This window comes from Lontra canadensis, unplaced genomic scaffold (genome assembly GCF_010015895.1).
Source record: "Lontra canadensis isolate GAN:19392208 unplaced genomic scaffold, GSC_riverotter_1.0 scaffold8, whole genome shotgun sequence".
Taxonomy (NCBI): Eukaryota; Metazoa; Chordata; class Mammalia; order Carnivora; family Mustelidae; genus Lontra; species Lontra canadensis.
Window position 1 is genome coordinate 26455180 of NW_022631002.1, and position 14681 is coordinate 26469860.

At 44.6% G+C, this 14681-nt stretch overlaps 2 protein-coding genes across 4 annotated transcripts in view; both read right to left on the minus strand.

The window, feature by feature from the left end:
* Positions 1 to 3661: 3661 nt before the first annotated feature.
* ARL2BP (ADP ribosylation factor like GTPase 2 binding protein) lies at positions 3662 to 8665 on the minus strand. 2 transcript variants are annotated; one of them, XM_032854397.1, is made up of 6 exons: positions 8333 to 8665; positions 7554 to 7615; positions 5960 to 6066; positions 4599 to 4684; positions 4288 to 4384; positions 3662 to 3764 (listed from the first exon to the last, which is right to left on the minus strand). In XM_032854397.1, the coding sequence occupies exons 1-6, from the start codon at positions 8368 to 8370 to the stop codon at positions 3663 to 3665; spliced, it is 492 nt and encodes a 163-aa protein (XP_032710288.1). In that variant the 5' UTR covers positions 8371 to 8665; the 3' UTR covers position 3662. The 2 variants fall into 2 exon arrangements, with proteins under 2 accessions (XP_032710288.1, XP_032710290.1); XM_032854399.1 differs by lacking the exon at positions 8333 to 8665 and adding an exon at positions 7932 to 8266.
* A 4612-nt stretch (positions 8666 to 13277) lies between these two features.
* Positions 13278 to 14681, minus strand: part of RSPRY1 (ring finger and SPRY domain containing 1) — a 45389-nt gene continuing 43985 nt past the window's right edge. For both annotated transcript variants that reach the window (XM_032854400.1, XM_032854401.1), the window contains exon 15: positions 13278 to 14640. In XM_032854400.1, the coding sequence (XP_032710291.1) occupies positions 14544 to 14640 (97 nt within the window). In that variant the 3' untranslated portion in view covers positions 13278 to 14543. The remainder of the gene's footprint in view (positions 14641 to 14681) is intronic.

A 14681-nucleotide genomic window follows, 5' to 3' on the forward strand; every position in this document is an offset into this window, starting at 1 on the left:
ATGGCACGGTCTTCCTTTCCTGCATTTCAAACATACAAGTGATTTCAAACAATCCATTGGAAGCAACTTCTCAGTGATGAAATACCCAGCCAGCCTTCCCTCCCTCCCTCCAACCCTTGTTTGTAACACTCCCTTGGGGAAAAGCTAACCATGCTGATTGCTTCCCTGACACTGTTGATGAGGCACGGGGGACATGAAGGAGGGAGGGAATCAAGACCTTGCCTGGTAAGTTGTCCTGTGCTTGGTGGTGACTTTGTTCTTTGGGTTTTTTGTTTTTTGTTTTTTTTTACAAAAATAAAGATGGAAGAACTTATTTGGAAAAGGTGTTGGGTAATCCTGGTTGTAGATGCTTATAAATTCTGGGAAGGTGCAGGGAAGGGTTGCAGTGAGAGGTTCCAAATACCTGGAGTGGGCAAGTCCAGTTCTGGAGTCACTCAGCAGCACTCATGACATCCTTTACCAGAGGCGGCCTGACCCACTTCCTACCTGCCTGGCCATGTGTCCCGACAGGTTGAACATACCTTTTACTCTCCCAAGGGTCTCAGTTGAACACTGAATCATGACTCTAGCTTTAGGCTTCTTAGGTCATCTTGCTAGACTCAACGTTGCCCTCCTGTTAGCTCCCTTGAAGGTTTTGTGCAGTTCAGGAAGTGTGTCATCAAAGCCGATGACCACGCTTGATTCGGGAGGCTGGTGCAGACCACAGCGAGGGACGGTCCTCCCAACTGAGCTCATGCTTTTGCTGCCAGAGTAACAGGCTTTGAATGATCAGCTGAAGGCATTTCTGGGCACCCCTTGGTCCTTTTTGGACAACCCCGGGGACAATCAGAATGTAAATACAGTGGTCTCCCCTGTGACTAGTGGCCGACAGTCTGGAACCAGTTGGTCCTGCTGAGAAGGCTCACAGCAAGGTCACACTGCACCTGCGCCCTTCACCTCTCCTCATGTAGGTGCTGGGTCAGCTCCTATCATCAGAGGAATACAGGACAGTAAGAGATCTTGAGAGAGACCACACTCAAGTAACTTTCGTTAACAGTATATGTTTAGAATGGTTTTTATTGTTGTTCATCTCTTACTGTGTCTTTAGAAATTGAACTTTTACCACGGTGGAGGGGAGGATGTAGAGGGAAAGACACTGTATAGAGAGAGTTTGGTGCTATCCATGATCTCAGGTATGGGGGTGCTGGGGTCTTGGGACAGAGCCCCTGCTGATGGCGGTGTGGGGGCCGCTGTAGAGGCACACGGTTGTGGCAACGACTCTAGCTCTGGGGGTTGGGGATGTAGCCAGACACCCATGTCCCAGTCACCCTGGGACAGGCCCAGTTCGTGCCTGTTGCAAACACAAACAGCATCCCTTTTTACTCTTAAGTGCCTCAGAATTTGAGCAATTGCTAGTCATTCCAGGACTCAACCAGAGAAGAGAGTTCCGCGTTAAGGATCAACCCATTTTCTTTTGAGGCTAAAGAGGAAACAAAAATCCTAAGAAGTCTTAAAAGGTTTCTGACCCTGCTACAACAGCCTATTGCCTTGCAGATGTCAGTATGCTCAACTGGACTGTTTGCTTTTGGTTTAGGCCTGAGCCTCCCGACCCCACCCCCGATCCTTTGACCCTGCAGTTCAGGTGAATATTGCTTCCCACGGGTGAGGAGGCCACAGCAGTAAGTTGTATCGCTGTCTCTGAGGCTGGCCAGGATGTTTCTCATCCCCAGTCAGCCCTGAGCCCCATCAGAGGCGACACGCGAGGATGGAAGTTCCTCTGTCTCTGACAGACAGGTTTCTAGTTGGTGGATTTTTCTTTTTTTGTTTTCATTTTTTCAGATTTTATTCATTTCAAAGAGAGCCCATGTGCATAAGCATGAGCAGGGAGCAAGGGAGAAGCAGGCTCCCTGCTGAGCAGAGAGCTCAATCCCAGGATCCTGGGATTACGACCTGAGCCGAAGGCAGACGCATAACCAACTAAGTCCCCCAAGTGCCCTGCTAGTTTGTTTTATAAGAAATCAGAAAGCCTACCTGCTCATACTTAGCTACAGCAGGCTTGCCTGCTTTTTTTCCTCTACGCAGAAAAAAACTGTTTGTCTCTGTTCTCATTTTTCATAAGCGATTCTTTGGACCTCTCGACATCCATGGCTTTTTTTACACCAGGCAGACAGACCAACAGGTTTTCAAGTACTTTGACCAGGCCAGGCCTACAGTACCTGGTCCTCTATGAAAAGGGCAAGAAGGGAAAGCAAGGCCAGGAGGCAGAGCATTTGAAAAAGTTGGCTCTGAGAGTGCCTTTGGCTTGAAAGATCACAACAGCAGTGACCCAACAACAGCGGCGACAGTAAAGAAGACCCTGTAAGAATCGCGGTTCTTGCAACGTACCTCCAAGTTTACTCATGGTACAAAAGTATTTAATAAGCATCACACATCAGTACAGAAAAACACATAGTCTATATAGCTCATACTTGAAAACCAGAATGGGTGACTGAGATCAGTATAGAGTCTTACTTACAAAAAACACAGAAGGTACACACTGGGGATTGAAATACTACGTTCGTTCTTTCTAGAGATGTGACACCTGTGTTTCCTGGTCAGTACTTTCTATGAAACATTGTGCTAAATCAAAGCATACATGTGACCAGTGAAGTTGTCTGCTCTCTCCTACTTGCACTGAGCTCGCTCAGGGGAACACCATCTTGGTAGGGAGATTTTGACAGGAGGAAGGAACTAGAGACCCCACCCCAACAGAAAACCTAATAAACTTATTTATATAGAAAGGGTTTTAGCAAACCTGTACAAACACTTAACATGCTATTAGAAGGGGAGACCTTTGAGCCTACTTCCACAGCATTAAGCACATGCTCGTTGGTGCCCAGTAGACCAGGAAGGCCAACGCAGAAAGCATTTTTGCTTTCATAGCACTAACAGCTAAAAAGCACACAGCATATAATACTTTGATCTTTAAGTGGGTAATCTGGAAGCTCCAAGATTATATCCACTAGGTTAGCCTGAGTATTTTTCTATAAAAATATTTTTCTAAAAATGCTTAAGAGAATTCTAGAAACCGACCACATCAGGACCACAGAAGACAGTGATGCAAGGACTGCCAAGTTTAAGACAAGGAAATGATTTCCACATGTAGCTTCAGGTAAGGGACACCTCTCAGTTGATTCCTACAGCCCAAAGTAGCTGGAATGGGAAGAGCTGCAGAGAGCTCAGCTGAGCAGGCAGCTGGCTTGACTAAGAGCCTAGAGATATGTTCTCCCACAGGCAAAAAGCCCACTGAGGCTGCAGGTCTGAGAGTGATGAATACAGAGGGCTGTGAGCAACACGAAAAGCCTGGAGGACATGCAGAGCCTGTTGAGCCAAAGAGGCCTGGAGGTGACCTATCAACACATATGCTGGGGAAGTGGCCCCAGGGCAATGCCAAGCTCCGGAGCCTCATGCAGAGGCCTGAGAGGGGTCTGCCTGGGGAGGAGTGCTAGGATTACTGAACACAAGAAGGTGCTTCAGGGTCTCAGGAGGGTCAGACCATTGTCTTGACCCATCAATACTTAACATTAATAAGGAGTTGCAGAGCAGTCAGTCTTTCTAACATGTATTCTGTCACATTAGCCAGAGCCTCCTCCGTCTACTGGGCTGGCAACATCCAGAAAGATCCCATTGCTTGGTGGTGAGACCTATGGTCGCAGGTCATTCTGGGAAGCTGGCACAGAAGAGGATTTGCACAATGAAGTCACCACTAAACCACTGCTTAAGTCCAGTCCCCGGCCTTCTTTTTCCTGCGTGAGAAAACAATCTTAAGAAGCAAGGAATGGGGGTGGGAGAGTCCTTTCTAGCCCAGTACCCTGCCTCAGGCATGGGGAAGGAGGTGCTCGCCGGGAGGGTAGGCCCCAGTGTGGAGCAGACTAGAGAGGGAAGGAGGTTATTTGGCATTCTTGTTCAGCACTGGCCCCGTCACTCTAAAAAATGTTCCTCCCTTGGCTGAAATATTTTTTTCCTATTAAAATCCTACCTTATAAAAAGGCAAGGCAATTAGACCTCTTCGGTTTTGTTCTTTTAATTAGTGAGGGTCTATAAGAGATACTGGGACCTGTTGCGACAACACATGAGCATGCAGTTCCTCAGTAGGGGTGTGGGATCCCTGTCGGAGGACAGCAGCTCCCGCTCCTAGTACCTTACTAGCTGCCAAACTGACACTGGCCAGTTGTGGGGAGAAACCTGGCAGCTGGTCTGTGCTTGACAGGCCTACATGGAACTTTCTCTGGTTCAATGTGGCTGACAAAGTGAGCAAGAGTGACTTACTGCTCTGTAGTCCAGAAACATTTCTTTAAAAGCCAGAAAATCTGTAAACGTGAGGAGCATGTCAAATATGTCACCAGCCACTTCATCTTTATGGTGCCTGCAAAAGAAAAGGATGGCCATTTCATGAACGACTGAAATAGATTCTCTTCAAGATTCCACTAGAGGGTTTTGAGGGCCTTCCATCCCAGAACCCAACCACCCAGAGCTCTCAACCTTTAGGTTCATGCAATGAAGAAAAAAGGGGGTCTTTTTCAGAGTGGAGGAGGAGGAAGGGGGAAAAAGATAAAAATGCAGAGTCAAGCTCAACTCACTGTAAAGTCGTGGTGAAAGCCGCCATGTTAAATCCAGGAATCCGCTCCAGCAGCTGTTCTTCAATATACTTTTCTACCAGAGAAATCTGTCACGGTGGAAAGGATCTTGGTTTTAGGAAAACAAGGCTGCTTTTCAGAAAGCCCGGCCTCTAGTCCTTTGCAAACATTTCTTAAGAGCCTATTCTCTGCGCCAGGTTACATCCTCAGCGCCGGGGGTACCAATAAAATGAACCACAGCGCCCATCCTCAGTGAGCATGCGCCCTGGCCCACGCCGGAGAGCGCCTGCGCAGGGATTTACACTGCCAGGAGGAACACGGCACGGAACACGCTGACGTAGGTGGAGGCAGGGGACTGCAGGGCTCATAACGCCCCCGTGGCGAGAAGTGAGGCATGAAGTAAGCGTGACCTTTTTTTTCTCGGGTAGATGAAATATGTGCAAAAAGAACGTAAAGAGAGGTATATTGTTGGAGGTAACCACAGGCTCCTTATAAGCCGAGGCTTGTGTGGAGAAAACCATCGAGTCCGCCATGTTTCTAAGATTAAGAAAGTCTGGAGGATCAAACCTTTGCCCAGACAGATGACATCATTCCAAGAGGTTGAGGCCTCAACGCAATGGAAAGACCCGAGGGCCTAGACTTGAGACTCCTGGGTTTTAGTCTTGGTCTTCACACCAACTAGTTAATGGTCTTGGTTTTCACTTCTGCCTAACAAGTCAGGTAGTACCTGACTGGATATTTAGTAGAAAAAAATACAGTTGCCCCTTGAACGATGAGGGTTTGAACCGCGTGGCTCACATATATGTGGACTTTTTTTTTATTTTTATAAATACAATACAGGACTTTAATTGTATTTTATGACTTTAATAACATTTTCTTTTCCCTAGCTTCCTTTATTATAAGAACACAGTATAGGATACCTATACAAAATATGTGTTTATCAATTATTTCTGTTATTGGTAAGGCTTCCAGTCAACACAGGCTGTTAGTAGTTTTTGAGGGGTCAAAAGTTTTTTCCACTCCGTAGGCATCAGGACCCCTAGTCCCCACATTGCTTAAGGGTCAGCTGTAGTGTGTGCAAGTCCAAAGGTCAAAGCACATACAGGCAGGGTATGGCGAACCCATATATAATAACTGAAAACAGGATTATGATCAAACCATTTTTTAAAAACAGAAGTTGGACAGAAATCACCAAACACTGCAGAGGAAAGCAATGGGAGGTGAGAACTAGACTGAATTCTAAACAATTCCTGACAGGTATTGGTGGCAGCTTCTAAAAGTGCAGCAAATGTCATTATCTTTTGGTTCTAAATTCACATTTTAAAGAACCCCCAATCTCTGGGGAGAGAAACAAAACCACTTACGTATTCGTTAAAAATAGGGGTGTAGGTGAGTTTATTCTCTTCTGTGTCTTCAAACTCCTGATAGTACTTGTCCATGAAATTTCTCTGTAATAACTGGAACTCATCATCTGAACCACAACAGGAGAATGTTAGGCTTTTTGGTGGAGACTAAAAACCTTTCTGACTGGTAAGCAGGCAGGAATTCTGTGCCAGCACAACTGCTTTCTCAGTGGCCGGTCTCTAGGAGAGGGAAAGCTACAGATGTTCTAAGCAAGTGTTCATTATGACACCAATGTTCAAATAGCCCTATCCAGTCTTTTTATTAATTAGTAAAAAATACCAAAATTTTTAAAATTGTGAAAACATATACCTCACATAAAATTCATGGTTTTAACTGTTTTTGAGTATGGTTTGGTGGCGTTAAGTACATCCCTATTGTTGTGCAACCATTACAACTGTCCTTTGGTCCATTTTAAACACACCCATATAGGATGGCTTGGGAACTTCTTCACATTCCTTTTCCACAAAGGACTGGAATGGTTCTCTTGTAATAGGATTTCATTAGCTATAGTAGAAACAGTGTAGTGATTAAGCATATGGGCTCTGATCCTAGCTCAGGTGCTTAAACTGTGTGACCTTGGGCACATTTTCTAGTATCTCTAAGCCCCACTTTTGTCAACTGGAAAATGAGGATGATCAGAGTACCTATCATAAAGGACTGCCAGGTGGCATTTGGATGGATTCATATTAGCTTATAGCAAACACCTAAATGTAAGAGAATAGGGAATTTTAACAAGAGAGTATTACTCCTGAAAATAAAAGGAAATACCCCGAGCTTAAAGATGGCTCCTTTTTCCATGGCACACAGGGTGCCCAAAAGGACAGAAGAACTCAAAAGTATTCCTGAGGATTCCCCAGAAACCCTCAGATTCACACAGGACAAGGGCTTACTGGTGAAACCTCTGTATTTACGTGTTAAGGGTGTCAACATTTTTGCGACCTCTTCTGAAGATACAAAAGCTTGGGTCAGTAATTTTCAGACTAGACTAGAGACTATGAAATACCACCAAAATAATGGAGTCATTTTTTGTCTAATTTTAAAAAACTCAAAGTTTTCCACTTCCATATATTTTGTCTTAAACCTTGGGCGCCTGTTACTGCTTATTATACTTAGGTCTGCATGCACCAAAACGAATGCACAAAGAGGAACTCAGAACCTAGGAAAATACAGAACCAGCTCAAGTATGGCATTTTATTTTCTTCATGAAAACGTGTGCTATGGCTATGGTATTATGCTGGTGGTTTATGTCACAAAAACATTAATGCTCAAAACTGAAAATGGGATTCCTCTTACTCTGAAATAATGTAGGTCAGTTTTGCCAAGTGCGTCCTAACTTCTAGGGCCCATTACCTGAATCCATGGTTATTAGTTGTTAAAACAAGGGGGGATGTTTGCCTCTAAAATCACAGTATGGCTTACTTAATACTACTCTTTGCTACATTAAGATTTATATGCAGCTTGCTGTTTTCTCTCCAAATTAACTCCCCAAACCACAAGGGTCTAAGAACTGAAGAGCACAGGTTAGACGGAGGCTCGAGGCTCGAGGAAGCTTACCCATGATAATGTCCTCTAAATATCCAACTACAGCATCAAATTCTGCATCAGAGGCGGAAGAGCTGAAAAATATACCTGGATTAGGTGCTGTTTCAAAGAATTCGCTTAAAAAAGTGCATAAGGGACATTTTCAAACGTGCCTAAAAACAGCAAAAGGAACTTCCCATCACCCAGCTTCAGCCATTAAGAATGATTATTGGCTAAAGCAATTCCAAACAGGAAACATGTTTGACATGTTCGTGATATTGAAGTTGAATGGCTCCATTTTCAGAAAACCCGTTAGGACACAAGGAACGACAAAAGGAACAAATAAAGGGGAGCAGCGGCTCTCACGGCACATCTTAAGGCTCCTCATGTTTGTCCTTCGGGTTTACTCACCGCATCTTCGCTATCACCCCACACCTATCGTCTTGTGAGCGTGAACCTGGCACCAGCGAGATACTGGCCAGGGGGACAATCGGATCAGGAGTCCCCAGAAGTGGCGATGGAGGAGGTGGTGGTGGTGGAGGGTCCTCTGACCTGTGGTCGGCCTCGGCAGCTCAAAGCTGCCAGGTTTTGCTGACGACTAGGGGTCGCAGGCGGAGGGATTGTGATGGAGGCGTTGCTCAACGCATGATACTCGCCCGCACTCCCAGCTTGAACCCGGCGTCGCTGCGGCCGCGCCTTCGGCAGCGGGAACTTGGGCGGAGCCATGGCGGTCCCTCGTCCCCATCCCACCCCTCCAGGACACCCGCTTCTCAGGGCGGAGGCCCAGGCGAGCGCCGGGCCGCATCACTCACAAGGACAGCGCGAAGCTCTCTTCCTCTAGGGCGTCCATCGCCGCCGCCGCCGCCGCATCCACCCGCAGAGCGAGCGGGCCAGCCGGCCTCCTATCCCGTCCGCGGCCCGGGCCCAGCCTCGGCTCTGCTCCGTAGAGCCGCAACCCGCATCTGGGAGGCCTCGCCCGCTCACGGCGCAGCCGGGGTAGGCCCTACGTGCGAGGCCCGGGCCTCAGGCTCCCCTGGAGCGGCCACGCGCCTGCGGGGCCCTCACAATCAGCCAGGTCTCTCAGAGTGCGTCGCGGCCGCAGCGGGGTCCGGGCGTCAGTTACCTACAGCCCCGCGCCGCGCCCCGTCTCCCGTCACCATGGCCACCAAAACCCCTTCCGCCGCCTCGCGCTTCCCGGGAGCCAATCCCAGGCGCGCGCTATTTGACGCCGTGGGCGGGGCAAAGATGGGGAAAGGAAGTGAGGGGTAGCGGTAGAGCCGCGTTAGGGGAACTCTATGGGACTCAGTGGGACGTTTGGGGTTATTGGAGTGTTCTCTGGCGTTGTGGCGGTTAAATCTCACGTTGCCCCTATCTTACGGAAGAAGGAATGGAAGCGAAGAGCCTCAGTTTCTTCACTTGCAATTCGGGAATAAATTATAGGATTTAAGATTAAATAGGGGCCGCTTGGGTGGCTCAGCCCTTGAGAGTGGGACTCTTCCGCTCAGATCATGATCTCAGGATCCTGAAATCCAGCGCTGCGTGGGACTCCGCACTCACAGCGGAGTCAGCTCCCTCTGCCCAAATCTCCGTGCTCTCTAAAATAAATAAAATCTTTTTAATTTTTTGAAAGATTGACTTCATTTGACAGAGAGAGCACAAACTGGGGGAGCAGCAGGCAGAGGGAGAAGCAGGCTCTCCACTGAGACCGTGATGCGGGGCTCCATCCCATAACCTTGGGATCATGAGCAGAGCCAAAGGCAGCCGCTTAACGACTAAGCCACCCAGGTGCCCCAGTTACTCCCTTTAGTGGAAGGAAAGCCACCACAAGAAGTAGACGTAATTTACATCATAAAGATAATAGTCACACATCATAAGTATTATTCGGTATTTATTAGTTTCTTGGCTAATTAAGCGAGATAAAAGTTGACAATCACTGAACCAACGTAATCAGTAATCGGATAACTTCCAGGAAAACTCCTCTCCCAAACTGCCAATTTTTGCAAAAGGATTCCTGAGAGCTGATTTCTCTTGATTGGACTACTAGGCCTTATGTATCTGGTTGTATTAGATTTAGGTTTGATCTGAGGGTCAGATGGCCAGCCTGAATGGGTTGATATTCTGAACGTATATAAAATAGATAAAAGTGAGGGGTGCCTACGGGAGGCTCACTGGGTTGGTTGGGCGATCCTCTGTTTTTGACTCAGGTGGTGATCTCCTAGTCATGGTCAAGGGATGGAGCTCCTCCCCTCACCCCTGCGTCCCTCCACCTCAACCCGCCATGGGGCTCCTCCCTCAGCGGGGAATCTGCTTGTCCCTCTTCCTCCCCCTCTACCCCTCCCCTGCTCACACATCCTTAATGTCTCTCTCAAATAAATAAATAACATTGGGATCTGGAACTAAACCTGGTTACCAAGACACAGTTGCATCCAGGGTGAATGAGATCAGTTCTCAGAGATACTCTACTTAGCTCCAGTTAGAGGACAGGTATCTATAAAGGTTTGCTGATTAACTAGACTGAGTTATATTTAAGTTAAGCGGTTTTGCAGCTCAGAGCAAACTCAGCATTTCCTCATGACCTGTTTTTCTCTATAAACCACTTATTTCTTCTGGACTAAATGAACTTGCCCACCCTTTTTCTAAATCATGTATGGGATCAGAGTGGAGTAGGAAACTTGATGATTTCATCTGTTCTGGTTTTCTGTTGCTGTTACAAGACACCCCCAAATTTAGTGTCTTAAAACAGCAATTAATGTGCTTACTAATCTGCAATTCGGGCAGGACTTGGTAGTGACAGCTAGTCTCTGTTCCACTTGCCATCATTTGGGGCAGCTGGAATTTGGCTAGATGGAGGAGCTTCTTCCAACACACTCATTCACATGACTGGCAAATTATTGTTGGCTCTTGGCTGGGAGCTCAGCTGTGAATGTTTATTAGAGGACTGGTGACTAGTAGGGAGGGGGTTCCTCATTCTCTTTTCCTGTACATCTTCCCAGGGATGCTTGAGTTTTCTCATACCATGGTGGCTGGGCCTAAGAGCAAATATTTCAAGAAGTTGCCATTTAGGTACTGGAAACCAGCACAGTCTCACTTCCACTGAATTCTATTGGTCAAACAAACACAGAGCCTATCCAGGTTTTAGGAGAGGGGACATATACGTCATTTATAGATGGGAGGGATGTCAACTTGTGGCTATTTGCAATCCACTTCACCATGTCTGGCTTTTTTTTTAAATTTTTTTTAAAGATTTTATATTTTTGAGAGAGAGCACAAGTAGGGGGAGATGGAGAGGGAAAAGGAAACTCCCCGCTGAGTGGGGAGCCCAGCATGGAGCTGGATCGCAGGACCCTAAGATCATGATCTAAGCTGAAGTCAGACTCTTAACCAACTGAGCCACCGGGGCTCCCCCACCATGTCCACCTTTAAGAACAAATGGGCGTAAAGATAATAATAGGACCCCATTACTCAGGCATGTGCCAGTTACTGTGCTAAACACTTATAAATACATTGTCTTTTTTTGAAATACTTGAAACTCTACGAGAAAAAAAAGATTGAGAAATACAGAAGTATTTGCATGTGGGTGGTAAGGTAAGTGGCATCATGGAGCTGGGACTGGGTCCAGGCTTACTCCCAAGGGCATGTTTAACCAGTCATGCTTATATATTGCTCCAATCCCTGAGTTCTCATACAATATTCCTAGAAATCAGAACATGATGTTTTCTGCTAAAAATAGAATGTTGGCCTTTAAAGAAAAAATTTAACACTTATTTGAATATGTTTTTCATTAATAATCATTTTTAAATCCTTTGATTGTGGGTAAGCATTAAAAATTTTTTTTTTAAAGATTTGAAGGGGGGAGGGGCAAAGGAGGAGCATCCCTGCTGAGTGAGGGGCCAGATTGGGAGCTTGATCCCACAACCAATGAGAGCATGACCTGAGCCAAAACCAAGAGGCAGACACTCAACCTGCAAAGCCACCCAGGTGTTCCTATATTAAAAATTGTTTAATGGGGGCTCCTGGGTGGCACAGTTGGTTAGGCGTCCAACTCTTGACTTTGGCTCAGGTCATCTCAGAATTGTGAGATGGAGTCCCCTGTTGGGCTCCACACTCAGTGCTGAGTCTGCTTGTTCCTCTCTCTCTGCTCCTACCTCCCCACCCAGCTCATGCTCTGACTCAAATAAAATCTTAAAAACAATAGTTTTAAGTGAATAAAAATGGACAATCTTGGAAAGAGCTGAACTTCGTTGAACAGTTTGTTTCCTAGATACATACTCAGGATGTTGGAAATTCATGCAAAAGTCATTTTCTGCAGATGAAATTTTTATTTCTGTGATTGAATCCTTGTTTCCTGGCATGCAAATGGCACCATAACTTTACCTTGCTTTACTAATATCATTCCAAAAAGATAGTAAGTCATTAAAAACATTTTTTTTTTTTTTTACTAGAACTCTGGGAGCATTTCCCCAATAAATCATTGGAGAAATGCCGTAACTTAATTTTTTGTTTTTCTATGTGGTACAATGTATCATCAGTAAACACCTAGCTTTCAATTTTGCTTAAAATGTGTACGTGCAATGCAGAATATTGATCTGTTTATTCTCTTTCACATTGTTATTCCCTAGTTTTTTTCTCTTTTATGTGGTTTTTCCCTTTGAAGCAGTTCCAAGATTACAACTTATGAACAAAATTCAAGGGTAGATTTCTAGAAAGCTAATAGGCTCCCGTATTCCTTTGATTTGTGACAGATTACCTATTAATTTTACTTTTCTCCACTGAACTTATAGACCACCTTCACTTCACTTCACTTCAAAGTCTCCCTGTTGGACTTCAAATTTCCATGATTTGCTTGTCCTCTGTCCTGCATACCCCGCCGCCCTTTTCCATTCTCCATATAGATGCCAGAGCTATCTTTTAAAGTTATTTATCAAAGCACTTCCATACTTAAACTCTTTTTGTTTTCTATTGCACTTAGGATAAAATACAAAATCTTTAGCATGGCTTCATGAGTGGTCCCCTGACTTCTCCAACAGGGGAGCACACTGTTGTACCATCTCAGTTCCTACCTTACTAGCTATGGGGGCCTCCCATCAGATCCTGAAGCTCACTGAGCTTTCCTTCTTGTTAGGCCTTCACCTAGAATGTTGTGTTCCCACAGCTATATAGTCCTTGAAGCTTGTCCTCAGTGTCTCTACCTGGCCATGTCCTACTTTTTCCTTGGAGTTTTTCTGATAGTTAACTTGCTCAGTGAGGTTCCTTCTGCTCCTTTCTACCCATCTAAATTAAGTGCCCCCATTCTCTCTCACAGTACCCTGATCTTTTCTATTAAGGCACTATTAAACAAATATATTGTTTTCTCCCCACTATCAGACATAAGCTCCATGAACATATCTGTTTTGTATACCACATAGGCACAGTGCCCAGAACATATTAGGTGCTCAGTAAAGATCTGCAGGATGAGTAAATGATTACCTTTGCTTCTTAATTCTTTTTACTTGACTCTCTCCTACCCTGGAAAGGAGCCCTTAAAACTGAGAGGATGAGGTCTTGGAACCTTAGCAGTAGGCATCAATGAAAGTTGTGAAATCTTAGTCAAAAAAGGCAACAAATGTTTTATTTCTTCAATGCAAATTACCGTATTCACCACAAGCTAAAGAAGGGAACATATATATATATATATATTTATATATATATTTGAATTTATGGAAGACTAAAGACATGGAAAAAAATCCAGCACCCCAACAAGTACGGCCAGGAAGGAAATCAGCTCTATATAGGATAGTTTAATGAATTACAAACAAGAAAGGGTGGGAAAGGAAGAAAAAAAAATGTGCATTGAGTTTAAGACACTGTAAAACTCAGAAGACATATTTACTATTCAAGTATAAACTCAGTAAGGACTTGGCATAAATTGAAAGGCAGCTGCTGAGGTACACCATTATAAAATAAGTTCTATGAATTTACAATTCTACCTTCCAATTTTCTGGGAGAAAAAACCAAACTCTTGAAGGTCTTCACCAGAGACCCTGAGAGGGATTAACACTTTTGATGAAGACATAGTCAGCAATCCATGATTGAATTTACTATTCAAAAACATGTATTTATTTAAAACAATAGAAATACATGCTCTCAGACTGTCCTCTAAGAGTTTTTGAGACTGTTAGTTCAAGAGTTTCAAAGTATATTACTTCCAAAAACAATACTGATTAAAAAAAATTTTTAACAAAAAACAAAAAACCTGATTTGATGGTACCTTACAAATACCCTAAATACCAAATTTGCTCCAGTCTAACATTGCAATTAATTTAAGAATTCCTCCTGTATTGTTAAAACATTTTTTTCCTCAGAAAATGCGGGTACTGAAACTGGATAGAAACACCATGAATGTGAAAATACCACCAGTTTTCTGCAGTTAAAAAAAAACTACAATGTTCTTTGGAATCACAGAAATATCAAAAATTGGGGTTTTTTTCCACAGTCTGTGCACCTTCTTTCAGGCCCTCCATGTTGCTTGTAGAATTGACCTGTGTGGTTCTAGTTTATAGATTCAAGTCTTGCAGTGCAATATCCACGCTTAACATACCACTGTCTCTCTGACCAACTGGGAGTTATGCTTAACCCAGAAATGCTGTCATCTACTTCTCCATAATGACTTCTGCCCCAAATAAAAACTTTAGAATGAGACAAAACATTCTGTTAAACAATCAAATGCACCCAACATGGAGAATTCCGGTGTGGTTTCAGCACTCGGGAGGGCACGGTCTCCTATGGTTTTTGATGGAAGGACCACAGGCCTAGCTGTTAGCACTCAGCTTTCCTTGGCCTTAACAGGAATTTCTCAGGGTTGGCAAGTTGGGTTAGATTCTAAGAGAATTTTGTCTTTGACAAACTACCATTTTTAGCATAAAATCTGGCCATGGCTATAAGTTTCAATGTGCGCACAACTGATTAGAGATTTTTTTTTTGTTTTTCTCTTCAACATTGGCTGGAATTGAGTAGAAATAAGTCCATGATGCCTCTTCACGTGTGTCATGAAATATGAGAAATCTGTCTGACTCTAGACACTATTTCCTTACGACACAACGGGCAGGTCTCCAGTTGCAAGGCACAATCCATACACAGGTCACTGAGGAGAAAGACACAAGCGCTGGTTAGTTTAGTGCTTCC

Coding starts and splice junctions, on each gene's coding strand:
- ARL2BP (XM_032854397.1), bottom strand. CDS start 8,370: ATGGACGCCCTAGAGGAAGAGAGCTTCGCGCTGTCCTT. Junction 7,616..8,332: donor GAGAGCTTCGCGCTGTCCTT/GTGAGTGATGCG, acceptor TATATTTTTCAG/CTCTTCCGCCTCTGATGCAG. Junction 3,765..4,287: donor TGTTTCTGGACTACAGAGCA/GTAAGTCACTCT, acceptor TTTCTCACGCAG/GAAAAAGAAGGCCGGGGACT.